The 21,251-nt window shown below is 44.1% G+C and overlaps 1 protein-coding gene across 7 annotated transcripts in view; it reads right to left on the bottom strand.

Annotated features, from left to right (window-relative positions):
* The window catches only part of LOC128887435 (cell adhesion molecule Dscam2-like), a 212,464-nt gene that overhangs the window by 8,362 nt on the left and 182,851 nt on the right, over positions 1-21,251 (bottom strand). For all 7 annotated transcript variants that reach the window (XM_054143287.1, XM_054143285.1, XM_054143284.1 and 4 more), the window contains exons 16-22: positions 14,454-14,602; positions 14,120-14,274; positions 12,630-12,811; positions 8,540-8,848; positions 3,521-3,817; positions 1,804-1,939; positions 1,606-1,733 (exon numbers count right to left, since the gene is read on the bottom strand). In XM_054143287.1, coding sequence (XP_053999262.1) covers positions 1,606-1,733; positions 1,804-1,939; positions 3,521-3,817; positions 8,540-8,848; positions 12,630-12,811; positions 14,120-14,274; positions 14,454-14,602 — 1,356 coding nt within the window. The remainder of the gene's footprint in view (positions 1-1,605; positions 1,734-1,803; positions 1,940-3,520; positions 3,818-8,539; positions 8,849-12,629; positions 12,812-14,119; positions 14,275-14,453; positions 14,603-21,251) is intronic.

A 21,251-nucleotide genomic window follows, 5' to 3' on the forward strand; every position in this document is an offset into this window, starting at 1 on the left:
CCAAAAGAGGTGATCTCTAGAGGGTGATCTCCCAACAAGAAGGCCTTAATCTCACAGCACAACTCAAAGCTTCCAAAAATAAACACTTTTCCAACTATCCAAAATTCTACCAACCCCTCCCATTAACGTAGTTAAACTCCCACCAAAAGCTACCCCAACTGGACTTCTTTCCAGGTCCTCAGTTCGCCCCCTTCCAGCCAGAAAGAACATCCAGATGGACTCGGACTCGCGGAAAATATATTCCTCGGGATTTTCCCCGAAGCGCATAAAGGCTGCAGTCACGTACAGCTACGGTGCACTCGGACGATCGCAAGATTGCATAGGTGTTGCATAGACGTCTATGCTCGTTCGTCCGTGTGAACGCGCGTGACGTTTCAGATAACGAAGTATCTCCCGGCGAATGTATTCAGCGGGGCCGTTCCTTACGTGCCGTGTTCGAATTATTCCCACGAGAATAATGGGACTGGCATCGGGATGGAAAACAGTTTAGCGCAACTTTTAACGAACTGCTGGGGGGTGACGAGCCCGTCCCTCTCGCTGACCCGCTCTGTCGCCATTGTCGCGATAATACGCACCGTGAAAGTTTCCCTCGATAGCGGGGACGTCGCTTTTGGAAAATTGGCGGAATTTAGGCCGTCGACACGATTCGTCTCGCTGCGGTATTGTCGAGGAATTATCTCCCGTTCGCGAATATTACTATTAGCGCAATAAACGTCGTGAAACGTTGGGAACGAAATTGGCGAACTCGGAAACGAGGAACGTCGCATAACATGCTTTTTGGAAAGTTTGTGCATAGCTTGAGCGTAGAAAAATGTTAGATCGAGATGGAAATTACCTTTGAAGGCATTAATGAAGTACGCGATGAAAATTAAAAAATTCTTTGTTCCACCATGAGTGCAGTTCATGATATCGAAGCATTTCTCTTAAGGAGAATCGCACTGTTTTTAAATGGAATTGTTTGATTTTATAGACAACTGAATTGTGTTATGGTCAGGTAACGTTACTTACACCGTTTAAAAGTCTATTCGTTCGACCAACGAGAACAAAGTCACCCAATTTCGACGCGCCTGTGCGTAACAATTTCTCGTGTCCTAAATTCGAGAAATATAAAACTTCCACGCGGATGTCCAGTGATAGAGGTCTGTATACACACTGTATAAATTGCATTGTTTTGTACAATATGGAATTTTGGACATTTCTAAAGGTCAGCGCATTCTCTTTCGCCATTCAATCTAGTGAAATAAAGTAACATATCCTGCGAACTAAATTTCGAATAAAGAAGACAATACCAAAAAAAAACATAGAATTTTGAGGAGCTTTTGTTGATACATATTTTCGATAAACTGTATCGAAAACAAACATCCAAACAACCAGAACACATTGAATACGACTCGTTACAATACTCTGACATATATGTATTTTGTATTTGTATTTTCTTTATTAAAAACTAAGGTAGTTCTTTACGAAGAATAAAGTGAATAATTATTTAATTCGCTTTACGTAACCCAGTGAAAAAGACTGAGCGCCTGATTCAGAGAAAACCTCGACGACTGCGCGAGCATAGCTGGATTTGTTTTCCAAGCGTTCCATCCCCGCCTCACCTACCTTGAACTTGCAGGGTGTACTCGATTTTGTCCGAGCCGAGTGGATTCTTCACGTGGCAGGAATAGTTGCCCTCGTGGGTCCTCTGTACGTTCCTCAGCGTCAGCGCGTTGTCCGGGCCGATGTCGGATCTGCCGGGAATAAGTTCGCACGATCAAGATTTCACGAAGGATCTCGGTTACGAGTAGTTTCGTCACTTACTTCTGCTGCAGCTTGATGTCGCCGCGACGCCATTCCACCGTGGGTGGCGGAATACCGACAGCGAGACAAGCCATATTGACGTCCACCCTCCACGGCACCACGAGCGGCACTCCGAACGATATTATGGCTGCTGGAACTAATTAAAAGTCCTGGTTACCCTAGCTCTTCGTTAAACTTCCTCGAGCTGTGATCCGTGTTTGAGTTCAGTTTCGAAAGTTCGCCGCGGACTCCGCCACTCCTGAGCTCCGTCGTTAAGCCACGGCCAGGAATTTTTCCCAACGGTACTTAAAGAACCGGGGTGCTCGCCGAGTCGAGTCCAGTTTCGATAATCGGCAACAATTCCGAAAATGGAAGAGTCCCTGAGACGTTCTTAACGATCCTCGACGTGTATTACGTAAAAATTGGTGACTTCCGATAGGTAGTGTATTTAATTATTTGAAGAATTCACGATTCTACATTGACGCTATTCAGAGATTTGTAAGTGGCAGAGTTTGTTTATGCTGAGCGTTTCAAGCTGGTTGACCCTCTGACAGAGCTGAGGCTGGGACATTTTTAACCCGACTTTCATAGTTTTCCCTGATTGCCGAGCAACCCAGAAAATATTTAAAAAATGGATCCCATTGGCGCCAGTAACACAATCGCCCCGAAAAGTCACACGTGGTAAGTCAGGAACCGACCAGGCTCAGCCGCGCGAGGGTTCACATGCACAGCGAAAGTTCATCGGAAACTTCGCACCGATTTATAATTAACGCAGCCTACGATTCTCTCCTATCGCCCTTCGCACACTCTTCAAACTTCGTCAAACTCGAACGACAAGAAAGTGCGAAAGCATCCTCGACTGAAGTTCAGTCACTGAACGTTTCAGGTGCGTCGAGCCGACCCTCGCGAAGGTTCGTTCCATCGCGCACCGCATATGGAAACACAGTTTTAGCTTCATCCGACGTTGCACACGAATTTTACTGCTTATCGGCACTGTTTCCAATTACTGTCGCAGAACAATGCGTTACAATTACTATTTCGAGCTGCAGGTGAAGTTGGACTGAATACCAAGCTGCGGTGTGGAGTTAAGTATTTTATTATGATTTTGTAACTTGTTGAATGATTACAGTAATTTATCGTACGATGCGTTTAGTTCGACTTTCTGTATTACATTTGGTGTAGACATATTGGTTACGTGAAACAGAGTGTTTGATTATCAGATTGAAAGAAATTGACCCGATTTTTATCATTCTTAAATATGGAAGAATTCTTTAAACAATCGTTCTTTGAAGTCTAATATAAAATTCAGTCCAAAAGGCCAATCCTCCCCAAGGTCCACAGAATTCGCAAAACCACTAAATTCGACGTCCTGTATTTTCGAATCGAATCCAAAACCATCAAAGCGATGACTTAAACCCTCCCTGATATTACACAAATCCCAACTCCCATCAGTTTTAGCAAAATCCCCTGAATCGATCGCGAACAGCGATCGACTCTACGTGGAGCGATCCAAGAGAGAGAAAATACCTGAAACGTGGGATCGCGATTCGAACTCTCAGGAGGCTAGTCTCGCGAATTTTTCATATCAAACTTTCCCCATACGATGGCTCGATTTTCGCGAAGGTGGATCGATGAGCTCGGACTCGAATCGATTCCTCGGGGAGGAGGGACATCGTCCACGAGACGGAGGAGCGAATCACAAGGGTCAAGAAGTTTCGCGAAAGCGGTCAGGGGTTACCTGTATTGCTCAGCTGAAGTTTGATGTCCGGAGTGCTAGGTCCTTGCCCCACTTTGGTGGAGGCCGTAACCCAGGCCTCGTAGGACTCGCGCAGCTTCAGCCCCGTCACCTCGTGGTGCAAGTTCTGCGCAGGCAACGAGCTCTTAGTGATCTTCACCTCCTGGCCCTGGTCCAACACCCGAATGTAAACGGTATACTTGGTGAGGACGCCGTTCGGTCGACGGGGTGGTAGCCAGGATATCACCACCGCGTCCTCGTTGCTGGTCACAGCCTTCACACGGTCCGGCGCGTCCGGAACTGAGAACAGAACGATGTTGTGACGGAGGATATCGAAGAAGAAAAACGGCGTGGTGGTTGAAAATGCGAGGCAGCTGGCCAATACTGGTCGACTAGTTGAGTGACATAAAGTAAACCTTGTCTAATAGGAAAAGTTGGGAAATCCCTGTGTAAGAGGCGCATGGTTATCCCTACTATTTGTTGGAATTGCTGGGTCAAAGGGAGCCTCCACGTTAGAACTATCCTTTCCCTTCAGAGTGAGGTAAGCTGAAAATACACTGGCGCCTTTAGACAGGCTTCACCGTAATCTATTATCGATTTAATCAGTAATCTACAGACAGATACAATTTTTATTGTTCACTTTTGGTATTAACCCTTTGAGTGCCAAAGTGAAATATATCGCTTCTCCATACACTTGCAAAAAAGGCCAAGAGCGATATAAACTGTAAGTGCTATAACTCATTAAAAAATCAATTTTGCTTTACGAAAATAAAATTACCTTAAACCTTAAAATAAAATTAACGGAAATATGCATTTTTGTTTACAATCATGCATCTTCTTCCTCTGACACTCAAAGGGTTAATTATATAGAATTGAAATCTTGCAGTCTCAGCTACTTATTTACGTATATACTTTCACAAATGTCTTGAGAATCCTTTGGTACGTGGACAAGAGTACCTAGACCAGTGCTTTGAAAACGTTTGTTTACGAAAATGAAGTGCCGCAAACGAGAGTACACTCGTGGGAAACGCTCTCGGCCATCTTTTTGGTATTTCCGGTCACTCTTCAGGGCACGGAAGCGCCATTCCCGTCGATAATGGATCCATACGAAGGAGAGCACCGATTTCGAGGCTTCGAGAGGGAGGAGCGTCTTGGCGGAAGTTCGTGCTCGCATTGTTCGCGAAATTCGGGAAAATCGGTGGGAGTTTGTGCCACCGCGGGTGGATAGAATTGGGAGCATCCCCGTGGAAGGCAATGGTCTGTTTCGCTAGGAGCGAGAGGAACTATTGAACGAGGATTATGAAGATCGTTGGGTTTCAATGGTCCTCGAAAACGAGTACTCGGATGAATACTGTTGAGAGATCTTAACGCAAAAGTATCGTATCCGTGCAAACTCGGATTCGCGTTTCTCTTAGACAATTCGAGCAAAAGTAGCAAACAATTCAACGAACCGTCATTTTATTTCATAAATCGTCATCCAGGAGAGAGTAAGTAATCAGAACCGCAGACATTGGTCAGTCTCCGTATTCTCAAAGTTTATCGTGTTCTTCTTTCTTGAATGTGATTCGAAAAACCAGGAAATATCGTTGTTTAACGAAGGTATATTTTCTCCACGCAAGGAAATAGCTCCCTTGCACGTTGGCTTTCCTGGGCTTAGCCGTGTAAGACACTGTTTTTCCAATAACCCGAGACAGGGAAAAATTTAAAGAATTTAAGCCAAGGTGGCGAAGTAACCGTTCCGCAGGGGTTACCTTGTCCTATTCACTTTCCTCGGAACTGTTCATCACGTTAACTCGATAGGAAGCTTCGAACCAGTCACCTCGCGTTGAAACAATCGATCCCAGGGAAATATTTCCTGTAAGTGATACACGCTGCTCGATATTTGTCGAAAGTAGTAGAACTCCGGGAAAGTAATCGTGGAAAGGAACGTTAATACTTTATGAGCCTCGAGCGGATAGAAGGGAAGAGAAATTGATACAACACGGTTGAACATCAATTTTCAAAGTCTCTTACGTTATTGTCACTATCAATTGAATCGATGCATTCAGCTTGTAATATCATCCTGGACGATCGTGCATCGCAGCAGACGTTTATATCACGGAGTTTCGGTTACACGTGAATACTTGCGGCGGCAAATCCGTGGGAAAAGCGAATAAACATTTCGGAGCAGCAGTTTGCTGAGTTTGTATAAGTGAAATGCAGCTGGATCTGTTGCCACGTCAAACGCATGGGGCAAATGTGACGAAAGAGAGCCACAAAGTGTATGGTATCTCTCTTATAGTTGCCTTTAGAGCAAGATGAATACAATAAAAGTAGTTGCTAATTAAATTTGGAAACTTCTTTGTTGCATGCATATTTTTAATAGAGCCTCCAGTAACCGAGATATAACCACTCACCCCGTCTCGAATTTAATAGTATGCAGGAGTGGATTTCACCAAACGAGGAGCGCCGAATATCACGAAATGCATGCTATTCTACGATCTGTATATTTAGCTTGTGATTAACTCTAACCACCCAATTCTCATTCCCTCGGCTGAATCGTGTCCCGGGTTCGACTCTCGATACATCGACACGCGCGATAAAGAGCCACCCGGCGTGTCAGCGGCGCAAGACAGAAACGAACGATCATCGACGCGGAATTTATTCGCAAAAGCCGGCGAGTAATCCACGGGATTCGAGGATTGGGGCGAACACGGCGCGACGATGGGAGTTCGCTAGCTAATTTCAGCCATCGGCGAACACGCGTGCAGCGTGTCGACGTTTTCTTTGCGATACACGAAATTTCGATTACGCCACGCGGCGCGATAGGCGCCGGAGGACGAAGGGGGCGCCAGTCTATTATGAATTTCGCGATAACGATACAATTATTCGCGACCCATTTCGCGAAATTTCGGTGGCATTCGAGCAGCCGTGGCGCGGTGCAGCTGCGTTTAATGGAAAGCCAGCCAACGCTCGGAGTTTCCACGGAGCTGAGCGCGATACGAGAGTGTAGAAGGACCAACGGTATAATGTTACTTCAAACGCGCGTTAAAGTTTCTGTCATTGACTCTTTTAGTCCCGGTCTCGCACGAGCACCAACGCCCGATTCCACGGAGTTCGGCTGAAAGTGGCCTTCTCTTGCAGCTGGAATTTCGAGCGGCTGCGCGAGCCGAGAGCTCGTCTCCCGCTGCGAAAATATAAATGCAGCGACGGGAAATCGAGAACGTCGAATCGACGCGGTAGCCTTTTCAGGCTTAATTATTCATTTAGCTTTCCTCGGAGGTTTCTCTATCTCCACTCGAGAGAGACGAGTGCGATGAGGGGGTGTGACGAACGATGGCGCGACGAGAGATTCGCGCGTGTTGCTCGCGATTATGTATGATAAAAAGGGTGGTAAGTGGATTCTCTGATTGATATTCTTTTTAATTCGACGGGAATACTATATTGAATAAAAGGAAAAAGTGATATCGTAGATATAAAGAAGGAAATTCCTCGTGGAAATTTGAATAATCAAATAATCACTCTAAAGCGGGAATCTTCGCGATGATTCTTCAGAATTTTCACAAAAATTGATGGAATGTTAATTAAATAAATATCTGTAAATCATAAAATCGGAACCATCAAAATGCAACCATTGTAACGGGACCCTCACCGTGCAACACTTAATTGAGGAATGCAATGAACTGGAGAAATACAGAAGGAATCTAGATATCTCAAAAAGTTTAGATATAGTACTAAACGATACGAGCGAGTTCTATAAATTCGCGAAAGCATTAGACAGACACAATTTACTGGCCCAAGTACGAGGATGAAATTTACATAAACAATTAGTCGCTTTACCAAATGTGGTCGCTAATAACCAAGCCGTTGATGCGATCTTAAACAAATCATTAAAGAAAAAAAAAATTCCTGTGAATCATCATGCACGTCGTTTCTGAAATACCCAATTTATTTTCAAGCCATACCAATACACCCGTTCAAACTTTTCATAAATTCGAAGCATCCAAGACACTGCGAAAATGCAACATTTTCGAGACATTCCCAAGCGACAGTCTTCTCGAGCCTGGCTCCTCGACTCGAGACATCCTCAGGTTCGAATTCCACCGTCGGCCGGCCCTTTCTAGGAAGCAGTTTTAATATTCCAACGACACCGATACCGCCATTAACATCACGGCGCCATTAAAATTTCAATAACCCGATACCAGGTTCCCCACGGCGAACGTCTGCTGCCCTGGCGCGCGTACCGCAGCACGAAACTGGGAACCGCACGACGATCGTCAGGTAACGTATTGACCTATCGAAACATCAACAGCACGGACCGCCGTAAAGCACCTAACCGCCAGAGCGAACTGCCTCCAGTCCCGTCTCAAATCCCCGGGCAAATTTACTTCCGCTCGCCACCGTGTGCACGGCCGTCCGTCGCAGACAGGGCCACACATCGTTTACCATTTTCTTCCATGGCGCACAAGTCTGAATCTTAGTTGGGACTGGCACAACTTTGGCCCGGGGAGCACCTCGGGTATTGCACGATCGGTGTACTAGTTGAACATCTACGCATGTAATTTATGTGATGTTTCGTTAGAGGAGACACTTTCGTTTCTTATTCTACTGTAAGCATGAACTGAACAAAGAAAGTGGTACAAACTCCTCCAAGGTGCATCAACCCTTTTGCGTAGTAGACGTCTTTTCTATAATGAAGTGTTCTTAACCCTTTCAGATCTGAATTATGTTTCTTTCTCGTACTGATGTGATTTAATTTGTAGGGTGAACTAGGACTAAAATTAGTATGGAAAAAATAAAGAAAGAATTCTAATAGTGTAATTTTCGAGGAAAACTGGTATTTCTTAAATAAGGACATTCGACCTAAACGATAGTGTCGGTAATTTTTAAATTTCGTGTCCTCACGTGTGAACGCCAGGCCTGAAAAGGTCAAGCTATCCCAATTTAAATAACAAAAAGGTATTCCAAGTGTTATACGAAGGAGTATTTGGACGGAAAGGGTATGGTCAATGGAATAGGCAGAAAATCAAACACCTAACTTACCAGTTTCCTCGGTGGTGCAGGACACGGGGCTGCTGGTGACGCCATCCCCAGCCCTAGTGTAGGCGAGCACCTGCACCGTGTAATTGGTGTACGGACTGAGTCCATGGAGAACTGTGCTCAACGCGTGGCTGATGATCTTGGTCTCCCTGCCAGCCTGCTCCTCCAGGACGGCGCTAGCCGCCTCGTAGAGCAACTTGTAACCCTGCACGACCCCGTGAACTTTGTCGGTAGGCGGCGGTTTCCAGGTCACCTGGATGTTCTGCCCAGTCAGCGCGGCGCAGGCCACGTTCTGCGGTGGAGCACTTGGAACTGCGTCAAATCGTATCGTGAATTTCGCCGACCCGAGCCTCCATCGCGGTTTTACGCGTTTGCTCGCGGACCAGGCGAATCCTCTGGTCCGGAGAGCGTCGTTCAAGGACCACGTTGTGAATCCGATGCGAGGGAGTCGAATCGAGTTACAAGGGGTAGATGGCTTCCAAGGGAGACTTTCGGAAGAATTATGGGGTAAATCGGGATTTTTGAAAGAGAATCGGTGGATCCACGTGGTGAATCGTTCATATAGCCTTGATCTAGCTTACCGAGGATCTCTGGAAACGAGGTGTTTTTAGGTGGCAAAGAAAAGTTCTACAGAAAAAGAGAAACCAACGGCAAGTTTGTGGCATATTTTTATGTACTAGAACACTCCTATAGTCGCAGACTTGGCCTACTTCTTTTTTGTAAAACATCCTGCCTCAAGGTTTTTATTGACAATCATCAATCGTAAAGAATTTAAATACGCAGTACATGGCGGTTACAGATTTTTAGGAGAAAGAGGAGCCTGGACGAGGAGAGGTTATATAAGAACTTGAATCGTAAATTCGGTGCTTGTTACTTTCAAGGAGCACCTGCTGCCGCCAAATCTACATACTCAAATTTAGGACCCATCTGTCGCTATACGAAGTTTACTTCGCTTTAGTTGAATTTAATTTACGCGTTATCGAAGCCCAAAACATTGTCAATCTCGGTGGAAGAGGTTACACTTTTGGTTGTCCAGGTTCTTCTGGAAGTGGGAACCCAATTTATGCTGTAGTGGCTGTTTGAAAGGTCTGGATAGAAGGATACAAGTTCGGATCCAGATTCTTTCTCTCCCAAGTATCGTTTACTTAGTCGAGTGTCAAACACGCGGGATGTGGAACAACGGGCACGATCGACTGACACGCGCGCGTTGCCCCAACAAAGGGATCCACTTTCTCCTCGGTTTTCCCGCGCACAAAAGGGCCCTCCTCGGAGGAAAAGCTCGTTCGATGGATCGCTGCCCCGAATTCCCCAACGTCGAACGAAACAGGACGGAAAATGGAACGCGGTCGGGAGGCATTTCCGGTGCCGCGGTCGAGCGAAACACCGGGCAAATGCACTCTTTTCCGAGATCCGGGTAAAAGAGAAGGATTTCTCGCTGAATAATTTTGAAGACCAGGCGTTCAGTGTTCCGCCTTTGCAGGGAAAGGACAGGTGAGTGTCTTGACTCGATTGGGGAGACAGTCCGATACTTTTGGGGGTCTTTATCATTTTTTTCGGGAGTTATAATTGGTTCAGAGAGAAGATTGATAATTACACATGTAATATATGTAACGTAATTTGAAGAAATTTATGCATGGAAACGTAATACGCATGTGGCCATCTTCTAAATAAAGAATTCTAGTTACTCTACGATAAAAAAGAAAAATATATACATTAAAATTTTATATTCCAAATATACAGTTGAAAAACGTATACTTCCATGTAGAAAAAATATGAATAATTTCGAGACCTTTGAGAAAAAGTAGCGCTGAAAAGAAATACTCCTTGCAGCCTATTCGCTCCTTGAAACCATTGAAATTGCACGTGAAACACTTTCAGCATCGCTGCAATGGAGGAACAGGTAATTAGGTATCCCATTCTAGAAGAGAAATTCTGTTACATAATTAAAGAATAGTCTTGAAAATTTAAGAAGTTCTACTTTCCTCTGTCATATATAACTAACGAAAGTATCAAAACAAACTCCTTTGCTCTACTTTCCGAAGTAGAGAACAAATTGACCCAAACAATTTTAAAGGACATTAATGATTTATATTTCAGATACGTCATCTGCTAAGGATCCACGAGCTGATCTCACCGGGTGAATTCAGAGTACTCCTAATCGGTTTCAAGCTCCTTCCGAAATGCTGAGGACTCGTCCCAAGCATCGCACTTAGTATTGTTTCATGTCGTGGGGAATTAGGATTAATAGAGTGGAAGCCAATAAATGGAATCAGGACAATCTTATCTCGAAAGATTAGAGCAAGGTGCTGATCCGATTAATAGAGACATATTTCCAATTAGGTGTTATATTCCGACGCTCTCGTTCGATCTTCCGCGTACAGGTTGGAGTAACAACTTCATTTCCGTGAAACCATTGACGTTTGGTGGGAAGGGCTTCTATATTTAGTCGACGCAAGCAACGAACGAACGTTTCCGCTCCTCCAATTTCGAGTTCTCTTGAAGGTGCTTCTACAAATATTAGTAATGCACCTATAGCATGGCAATTATTTATCAAAGATACTAAGTCAACATAACATCTTCTCAATTTTTTCTGAAAATTGTGACCAATTCTCTGATTAATGTACAGGATTCTACCGAGTTGTCGAAATGTCGTGCTTCGTATCCGTGAATCACTGATTGTTGATCGAAGTCTTTTTACCAAACGCCAAAGAAATACTTGCTTCGCATCGAGCAACGCGAACAGCATTGTAAAAACCTTCCAGCACCGAGGCAGACGTCCTGTATGATGACAGTAGTTTTTGTACACCGAGTAGCGCAGCGGTCTTAACTGTTTTAAATGGGACGCTGTGTAGTTCAACTTCAGCGTGTTAATGCGCGTTGAGGCAAACACGACCAGTTGGAACAACAGGTTATTTAGGGGAAGGAGGGTTGTAAATTCATGACCCTTCTCTCGTGAAATACATCCCCAGCGAGAATTTGTTGCATTCTTTTTTTTCTCGCCGTTGGCTTTCCCGAGTATTACTGGTTTTGTGCAAATTAACTGCTGGGTCGGGTAACTTTATGGACATTCTTACTGGGGTTTCAAGATGCGCAACGCAGTTACCTGTATTTGTTTCGAAACTTCTTGGAAAAAGGACTTTTGGAAGAGAACCGAAGTTGAGTTTCGATGTACTATTCCTGCTTTGGCTTCTTTAACCTTGGTAAATTTTGCGAAGTTGTTACTCTAGTGAATTATTTAGAGTTTACTTATCTGCCTCATTTCGATGCAATATGTGCGAACAAGAATCGCATTACATTAAATAGTCTAATTTTGGAAACGTGTCTTTTTTAGTATTATTAGACTTGATTACAAATTCTTATAGCTTTCTTATAGATTTCTTCTTAAACATGAAGAATTTTTCAAAAGAGACTTCAGAATTTTATTTTTTAATATCTTCAATACATACTGTGATGTAATACGTGTATTGTAATACATATTGAATACGTTAAATTGGTATATTTTAAATAAAGTATACGTGATAGTAATTAAACATAATTGAAAGTGTCCGCTACGTCACGTTGACAGGCATATTTTATTATTAAAAAACAAAACCCTGAAGCCTCTTTAAGAAGACCCTTTACTTTATACTCTTTATGTTAATGGTTTGCTTTCTCGTGCAATTCCAATAAGAAAACTTCAAGGAAACGTGCATTTTTTTAAAATTTGTCCTAGCGTAAATTTATTCTAAATAACCTCTAACAAAATTTGCTAGACGAACAATCCCTTCATAGGGGACATCCGAGTGCAACGGTTTAAGACCCGTTTCCTTTCAAATATCAATCAAATATTATAAGTAAAGTTTCAGGAAAAAACTAGACAATATACTTTATACCATTTTTCGTGATTTAAAGCACAGAAACAAGTCACTGGCTAGTCCAGTGATACGGCGCACCAGTCTAGTCTCTTCCAAAGAGAAAAGCCTTAAAGGTGTCCACCTGTTCCTACTTCCGTCTTTCATCGTAGGATTGCACGATAATTGACGTAGACAACGTCACGTGCAATAGGATGACGCTCAAACAAGAGCAACTAAGATCCTAAATAGAGTATGCTCACCGTCCTCCAGAGTCTGCACCGTCACCGGGTCGGATCCTGGGCCGTCGCCTTTATTATTGAACGCCTTCACCACGACGCTGTACTGGGTGTACTTTCGCAGCCCTGTTAGACTGTAATCGTACGATCCGTCCCCGTTTCCCGTGATTCCCACTCTGGTGATGTTCACCGATTGATCGTTCCCTCTGAAATAAAGCCACGGTTCCGATGTGCCACGGGCCGGAAAGATAAAACGCAGGAAGGAACGCGCGGAACCCGACGATACTTAAAGCCATCCCGTGGAAACTGGAGCGAAAAATGGTGTTCTGATTCGCGGCACTTTTTCCCTCGATACCCTAGCCTTCGATATGAAATTCTCCTTCTCGTTCAACCGAATAGGCACCGGAAGTTCGAAGCATCCGGGAGCCACGTCGCGTTTCCTCACCGTTTCGCGACGAAACCGTCGCGATTCTTCACGAATTAGCGTCGAAGGGGATCGGGGCTAAAAAGAATCCGTGGAATCCAGGACTCCGAAGAATCTGATTATTCCGGCTGGAGACGCGGCGTTGAAAGTTTCGCGACGACTCTGATCCGAGGCAGTCCTCCCTGACGAATATTAATATCCATCGATCGGTTCCCGGCGTCCCTTCACTCCGATCCATTACGTTTGAAGCTTATTACGCTCGGGCCCGTTGGGAATTTTCGTCGGCGGGTTTGACTGGTTATTGGAACTCGCGAAAACAGAGGATTCTTAATATGAAATTAGTTGGCTTCGAGCGGAGGTGGGCAGCGTCTGAGTAAGGAAGCTATGGAAGATATGGAAAATTAAATATCGAGAGTTCTCTTATCCGCTATACAGAGGAATTTAACCCTCTCAGACCTGAATTATGTTTCTTTCTCGTGTTAATGTAATTTAATTGTCAGAGTTAACTTGGACTGAAATTATTATGGAAAAAGTAAAAAATAAATTCTAATACTGGTACTTTTCGAGGAAAACTGATAAGTACATTCGCCATAGACGATAGTGTCGGTATATTTCAAAATTTGCGTCCTCAATTGTGAACTCCAGGTCTGAAAGGGTCAATCTGGTCACTTGAGTAACCCCTTTCGTATTCCACGAATGATTTATCTCCGAGTTCTAAGAGTTTCAAAGTCTTCCAATACCTTTTCCCGACGAATTGAATTCCTAACATTCAAATAAAGAATGTATCCACGTAGAAACAAGCTCAGCTTCACAGAGATAGCCATTTACGAATACAAGTATCTCGCCACGGACCAAGTCAGCGACCGTTCGCAAAACACCGGTTCCGAGAATTCGATAACAAAGCGCGACAATTATCCGGCGCCCCCCGCCGACGGAAACACGCGTCGATCGGCGCTCCATTGTCGCGAAATCGTCGCGGTAATCGGCGAAGATTCGAGACCCATCGACGAAGAGGGGCGTCCCCCGCGGCCACCGCGGTCCCGAAGCATGCTAGAAACTATTCTAAACAGCCGTAAGCGTGTAACGATACCCTAGATTGGCGTAGCTGATGGTGTATCCGAGAAGTTCTCCGTTCCACAGGGATCGATCCGGTGGTTGCCAGGTGACCTTCACCTGCTGCGGTCCCAGGGGCTCGGCGACAACGTGCCTAGGAGGGCCTCCAGGGATCTCACCGTCGGTTTGGGCCTGTTGTAGTCCCGGTGAACGTCGTCGTCGAGGTGGATGTCGTCGCGGGGGCCAACGGGGAAGAAGAGTAGCTCGTTAGTCAGGGACGTGGTTGCCCAGAACACGGGCTCAACGAATGGAATTAACGCGATAGAATGACATGTTCTCTTTAGAGGCATGCTGATATGTTTGATACTGACATGAAGGATGTCGCTTGGCGCTGATGTTCCAAGGTGATTTTCCGCAAGCACCCGAAAGTGGTAGGACGTCGCCGGTTTCAGGGGCGACACCAGCGCGACCGTGTTGTCCCCTGTCACCATCTTCTGCGTGTTGTGCTCATGCCACACGTCTTTCCAGCAAAAGGCAACGACAACGCTTAGAGGGGGTTTGTGCAGCGTCGATCGATTGGGTCGAGCGGATTTACGGAGCGCGTGACGCGTGGGCGACTACGAGGGATCCACGAAGAGGAAGAATCGACGTAATACGTATGCGGAAAACTTTTGTTTAACGGGTCCCATTACTAGGTGCACCAAACGTTTCGCATTTTAAGTATTCAAGCTGGTAGAGGTAGTAATGGCTGAGAGAATTCCCCTCGAGTGGAAGTTTTACGAAAGTAGATTCTTCCACTTGCTGGATCTTAATTCAAGGCAGACGCTGATTGCAAATTCGATACGGTCGTTACTATTAGCTACGGGGCACTCTTATTGCGTCCCTTTGTATCGTTAACCCTTTGCACTCTGCCTCATCTCGTTGCAAAATGTGCAAACAGGAGTCGCATCACATGAAATAGTCTAACTTTGGAAACGTGTCTTTTTAGGCATTATTAGACTCGATTATAAATTCTTAGAGCTTTCTTGAAGCGTTGACACCGCTGCAAACGTAAAGTATTTATGTATTATTTATGAATCCTTTATGTTTGTAGCGGTGTCAATAACAAAGTTTGTTAGACTTACGATGTCCCCTCATAAGAGACATCCGAGTGCAAAGGGTTAAAACAGAACTGCTACTCTTCTTACAGTCTAGTAAGAGTTGTATAGGTGTTACTGTTCTTTTAATTGAACTTCAAGAAAGGAGCACCTACTGTTATCGACCAATTATTCGTTTGTTTGAAGAAACGTCAGGGTGTTTTAGATTTAGGGGTTGTTTGTGTCGAAAGAACAAACCTTAGTCTTTGTGCTGGGGATCATTTAAAGGTCAAGACGTCGAGGGTCGTATCTTTAAGATACTTGAGATTCATTGACATTTTTCATCAACAACAATACAGAGAGTGTATACAGGGCGAGACATTTGAAACAGGTTACTTGAATAATTCGTTTACTTTTAGCAATAAATGAAAAAGTGTCGAACAAGACACTTGCCAATAACAATTTATTTTCCATTAGCTTATGTAACCTTGAATGACCTTCGACTATAGGTTATTGTATTTGTCTTGAAACACTCTATCGGAATATGTACAAGAAATTATATGATTCTACTTACAAAAAACAGAGTCGACTCTCATGTCGCTTCTACGCTTTCCCCGATAAAAAAGTTATTGACACCACGTTATGTGCCTCTCGAAAACAAAAAACTGTTGTTCAACACTTTTCCTTTTATTGCTAACAGTAAGCGAATTATTCAGGTGGCCTGTTTTAACTGCCTCACTCCGTGTTTATAAAACCAGCACTAAAATTTTGCACACAGTATTCATAGTAGCAGCAATAACTACCCTCTATAAGATCAACAATCTACCGCGTTAATGAACTATTCCTGTATTTATTAGGTAGACTAGAAAGTAATGTCGTTTCTTTTACATTAAATTCAAACAAATTTTTAATAAATTCCTATTTTTAATCAATTATGTAATCGCCTTTGTTATCAACAGCCTTTCGCCATTTAGTGTGCAAATTTTCAACGCCATATCGATAAAAATCAATGAGCTGATGAGTGATAAACAAATATTTAAAATTGCACAAACGACATTACTTTCCAGTACACCTAATACATACAAAAACTAGAAAGAGGATTTATCTTGACATAAAGTTCACGCAATGCAAACTTGAAGCAAATCACAGAAATAAATCATCCCTCGCTACCAACGTCCTGTAATTTCGACGCAAACAACATCACTCTCGGTAGCTTCATTGTTTCGCGAAAAGCAACCGTGGGCACGTGGACAATAACGTTAGGCGGCCCCGAAATTAGGTTATCCCGACGGTCGGGAATTAGTCCGCCGTTATCGTGTCCCGGCAGAGTAGCAGTAATCCGACACGAAGCGGCCGAAAAATCGAACCGAGCGGTCTGCGGTCGACGAAAAACCGAATCCCACGAAATTCCAGTACCCGATGGAGATGCGATCGCTCGTCGAAAAGGCAAAGTTCAACGGGGGGAAGGGCAACTTCGACGAAAGCTTCGGGCATCGAAGCGGCACGATGACGACGCGTTTCTACCTCGAAAGCGCTCCAAGTTTAATCAAGCGTGCTCTGGCTCTGATTGAGTGAAAACTCGGTGCTCGTGCGGTTTCTATTACCAGACCTCTAATACCAGTTAATACCGACCAAGTACTCGCGTCGAGCGATCCCCCGTCGAACTGAAAAGCTATAAAATGATTCGCCAATTCGTGGACCGCAGGATCCTGCCGTCTTAGTCGTAGACGACATCGGGATCCCGTGCTCGACTCGCAAGAAAGTCACTTCCGAGTTTGATCTAACTTCGAAGTTTCATCGGATGATTACGAACAAGAGAGATTTTATCATGCTTGAGGGATGAAACTACTTATAACATGGTACCTTTTTTTTTTTTTTTATTCTATCGTATCTCGAAAACGTAGGCATATTTACCATAACAAGTTTCCCCATCTATCTTAAAAATTGCGAAAATACAGGTGATAGAAATGAATTTTTAACATCCCCTCGCGAACATAATTTTCTGCTTAAACTCGTGCACCAAACTTTCCAGTATTTTCAACGTCTTTCACGAAGCAAAAGTTCGAGGGGTAATTTCTCGGCGTAAACTTAAATTACCAGAACAAAACACGTATCGCTTATTTCTAGTTGCTTTATAAGTCTGGAGTTTAAATAAAAAATCCAGAAGGAACGTATTTCGAACGTTCGTTGCGAGTCGAGCAGAGATCTCGAGGATTCTCGAGACGATAGTGATAACAAATTCTCGACTCGGTGCTTGCTCTGAAAACGTGTTTCACGCACGTTAACACCGCTCGACGAACCAGCTGCCTCTCCATGTGTTAAGATCGATAATTTAGCGCCGGCCGGGCGATTCGAGTCGATTAGGCGTAAATGAGGACATCCGAAGTTAACGAGGGACCGGAACCTGTGGGCGGGGTGGGGGGCGGCTTGGCGCTCTCAAAGGGAACTTTCCGTGGCGCGAAAATAAAGCGAAGACGAAAAAGAAGCCCAAGCATCGACTTCGTGGCGAACTTCGTCTTCCTAGCGCGTCCTTCGGCGCTTTCATGAAAAGTGACCCGACGGGGTGACACCTAACCGAGTAACACGAGCGAATGGCTAACGACTCTACTTGCGAAACGAATCAAGACATTCTGAGACAGGCCTCGCATTCCATAATCAACAAAATAAATATGTAGGATCCTATGACTTGAATTTCGATGGAACCCACGATCCAAACAGTGTCGAATCCGACTTTTATCGAAAACGAAGCATCGTACGCAATAATTTTATTCAACTTTTCCACGCAGAATCACTTGTTTCAACTGATCATGCCTGAGCACTGTGTATAGAAGAGGATAATTAAGTATTGTCGAACACAACGTGAACTATTCCTCTCTGAATCTTCTACGTGTTATGATCGGAAAACATGTTTTGATTCGTTGGCCGACTTTCCGTTGAAAATTGAAAAACTTTCGTTGGTTGGTATGCAGATACGAAGACCGCGAGCCGAAGGAGGCTGGCTCTCGAAGGACTGGAGAAATTAATTTTTCCATTAAAATGTAAAAACCGTGGATCGCGAATTGGCTCCGCTGTGCCACGGTGATTGTTTGTCGTTCTTTTTCCTTATCGATCACGTGGATCGAGATACGGGAAAAGTTCGGTGTACGCTTGATCAGGCTTTATGGCCATCTTCGGTGATAGGAAGTTACTCAATTTCACAATATAACGAAGAAAAAAATATGCGTCCTCAGAAATGCTACGAAGACGTATCACAAGAAAAAAACATTTTTCTTTGACATTAAATAAATATAATATTGAAAAAAAAGACACTACAAAAATGTTTGCAATAAACGGAGAATAGGTACAGTCTTAGAATGGAAATTTTTTAAAGTAATTATAAATCATAAAAATGAAGAATGACGTAAATACTATCCTACGTTATCTTAAGATCAGTGGGTGTTTGGTATAGAGCTCTCTGCTCTTCGAGAAACACGCAGTACCGGAAAACACCCCGGTACGTTTCAAACGAATGATTCCCTGGCCACGATTGCCAGCAGATTGATTGTATATTGATTGTATATTGTTTGCCATATTGCGCTACAATTTCATTCTCCGCGATTGCCTCCCCAGCCGCGGCGAGTATTGATTAAACTTGAGATCGAGCCTGACAGTCCAATAATGGAGTCTTAATGCCCCGTCGAGATGCTGCAAATCAAACTACTTTCGACAGGCTGGCCGTAATTAAACGACAATTATTAGCGGCTCCGAAAGTAATCCAAGTATGCGTGGAACTTCTAACGATCGAAGAAGGCTGAAATAGAATCGCGGCGAGATGTGATAACGCTAAATTTATCAATAGGATATTTGATGATAGAGGATTGTTTTGAAAGGTGGTTCGATTTCGAGCGGTTGTGTCGACAGGATCTCGTTCTAGAGGATTAACTGTTTGGAAAATGTGGTTTACAACAACTCCCTGCAACTCTACACTTCATGAATATTTGAGAGGAGTAATGGAGCTTCATACCTATTTACGCGGGAGTTCGATATTCCCTCGAGTACCAGAATGATACGTTTTTTGCAACACCTTTTTCAGTGTCTTTGAAAATTCTGTTGGCGACGTCGTTCCTTAAGCTACTCAAAGGTTAATTGAAAATATAGTACCCGCAGAAACTTGCAAGCGAAATGGAGGCACCGAGTTAAGAAGGTTAAATTATGAAGGAGTCCAGAAATGGCCAAAAATGGCTTGAAACTATACCAGATTATTTTATAAGTCTGCGTATTTCTGTTTATGTAAATTTCTGTTAAAAATAATATGTAAAAACACACACAAAATATTAACAAGTTACTCGAATTCGTTTTGACACCAGCCTGGGAGACTGCACATAATGACTCGGTCACGTGTACATAAGTAACCACGCAAAGATTCATAAAATTCAATAACAATTATTGAGATACGTGCTCACTTTAACTGACGGAACAATCAGGTTACAAATCGAAGTCTCCGAGGAAGATTCCTCCTCTGTCTCTACTTGTCTCTGAGTTCCATTTAATTCGTTGTATGATACAGCAACGAAATTTTAAAAATTCCATCTGAAGGACCGAATAAAAATCGACGAATTTCGCTGCTCCAGGAAGACGCTCGTACAGCGCGAAAGTCGAGGGCTTTGGTTCGGTGAAATATGTAAGGGCCACGACAAGTCCGAACCGAGTTCTCTCCTTCCAAGTTTTCCGACATGGTCGGATTCTCCGCGATATTGCCCTAAATATCCAAAAATCTATAAGGACTTTTACCCTGCTACGTGTCGAGGAAGGGATCGATTCGGACTGGGAGCATGGCTGCGTACGACGAGCTCAGCGTTTCTCAAATATCCTGGACGCCTGAGAATCCGCTACAAGCTCCGACATGCTTCCAAATCGATTAAGGAGCCACATCTACGATCGTCGAAATATCGATTTTTTGAAATATTCCCATTCGATTTCACTGTTTTCTCGGAAGATTTCATCTCGAGAGTTCGAGAACTAAGCAAGCGACAGCTGCAAGCAGCTTAATACTTCGCAAGTGTAAATTAAAATGAAAAATCGATTTCCACGTGGTTTGATGAGTTTTTTATTCAGATAAAAACAATGAAGATATTCCGGTAACCACAGTAAATCGCCTTAGAGAAATGGCTGAAATTTGTAAACCTATAAAAACTCGATACCTACAGAATAAACTTCCGATAAAAATACAATGTACAATTTCAATCCAGAAAAGCTTCGGAACTCTTTCGCTTGTTTTATGTGTGCAAGGAATATTTTCAAGCCCGGTACTCTATTTTTCCCAGTGCCCGCGTTATCGTTGATCGAAGATTCATTGGAAGAGGGCGCATAAGAAATTAACGCTCGACAAGTAGGTCGGTCAGAGGCTAACTTTTCCAGAGATTACGTGTGTATCGGTGCAAGGCCTCTCGGAGGTCTCATCTCTCGGAGATGATCAGGACCGAGTCAAAGGACTCGCGAACGTCTAGAAAATCAAGGTACTCCGATGAGATATCTCCGCGACGCGATGGATAACACCTTTAGCGATGGAATAGGTCACAATTTGAATTCCAAAGCAGCTCCCGGAGAGTCTTTTTCCTACTGCGGATGTCAAAGCAATAAATCACCTATCTACGGTTAGCCGTTGGCGCTCCGTGAAGTGGACTGCCTTGTATGTCTTTGTAATTCCTTCCTACGATCGATCTTAACCTCGCCCCTGATCGCTGTTCCAACTCCTCGCGAACGAAGGAAACGCCCTGGACATGCCTGCGTCAGGTTTGAGAGACGCTGGCCACACAAGGCGATCTCCGTCGCTGGCCTTGGCAAGGTTAGGCTACCTGACTGTAATCCGGGGACGCTGGCGTATCTGTTTCCTTTGGAGTATCAGCTTGCATCTCGACGTGAGGCACGTAGACGCCAGAAGCTACACGAAACGAGCGAACAGCGAGCGGATGGAGCTCGAAAGAAGAGTGCATCCCTGCTCCTTGCAACCTACTGTCGCACCGCAGTGACGAAACGAACTTGTCCTAGGACACGACAACCCGTGTAATTGCGAAGTCACGGACTTCTGTGGACGAGCGTGTATCCTGGAATTTC

The sequence above is a fragment of the Hylaeus anthracinus genome, unplaced genomic scaffold (assembly GCF_026225885.1).
Source record: "Hylaeus anthracinus isolate JK02 unplaced genomic scaffold, UHH_iyHylAnth1.0_haploid 11989, whole genome shotgun sequence".
NCBI lineage: Eukaryota > Metazoa > Arthropoda > Insecta > Hymenoptera > Colletidae > Hylaeus > Hylaeus anthracinus.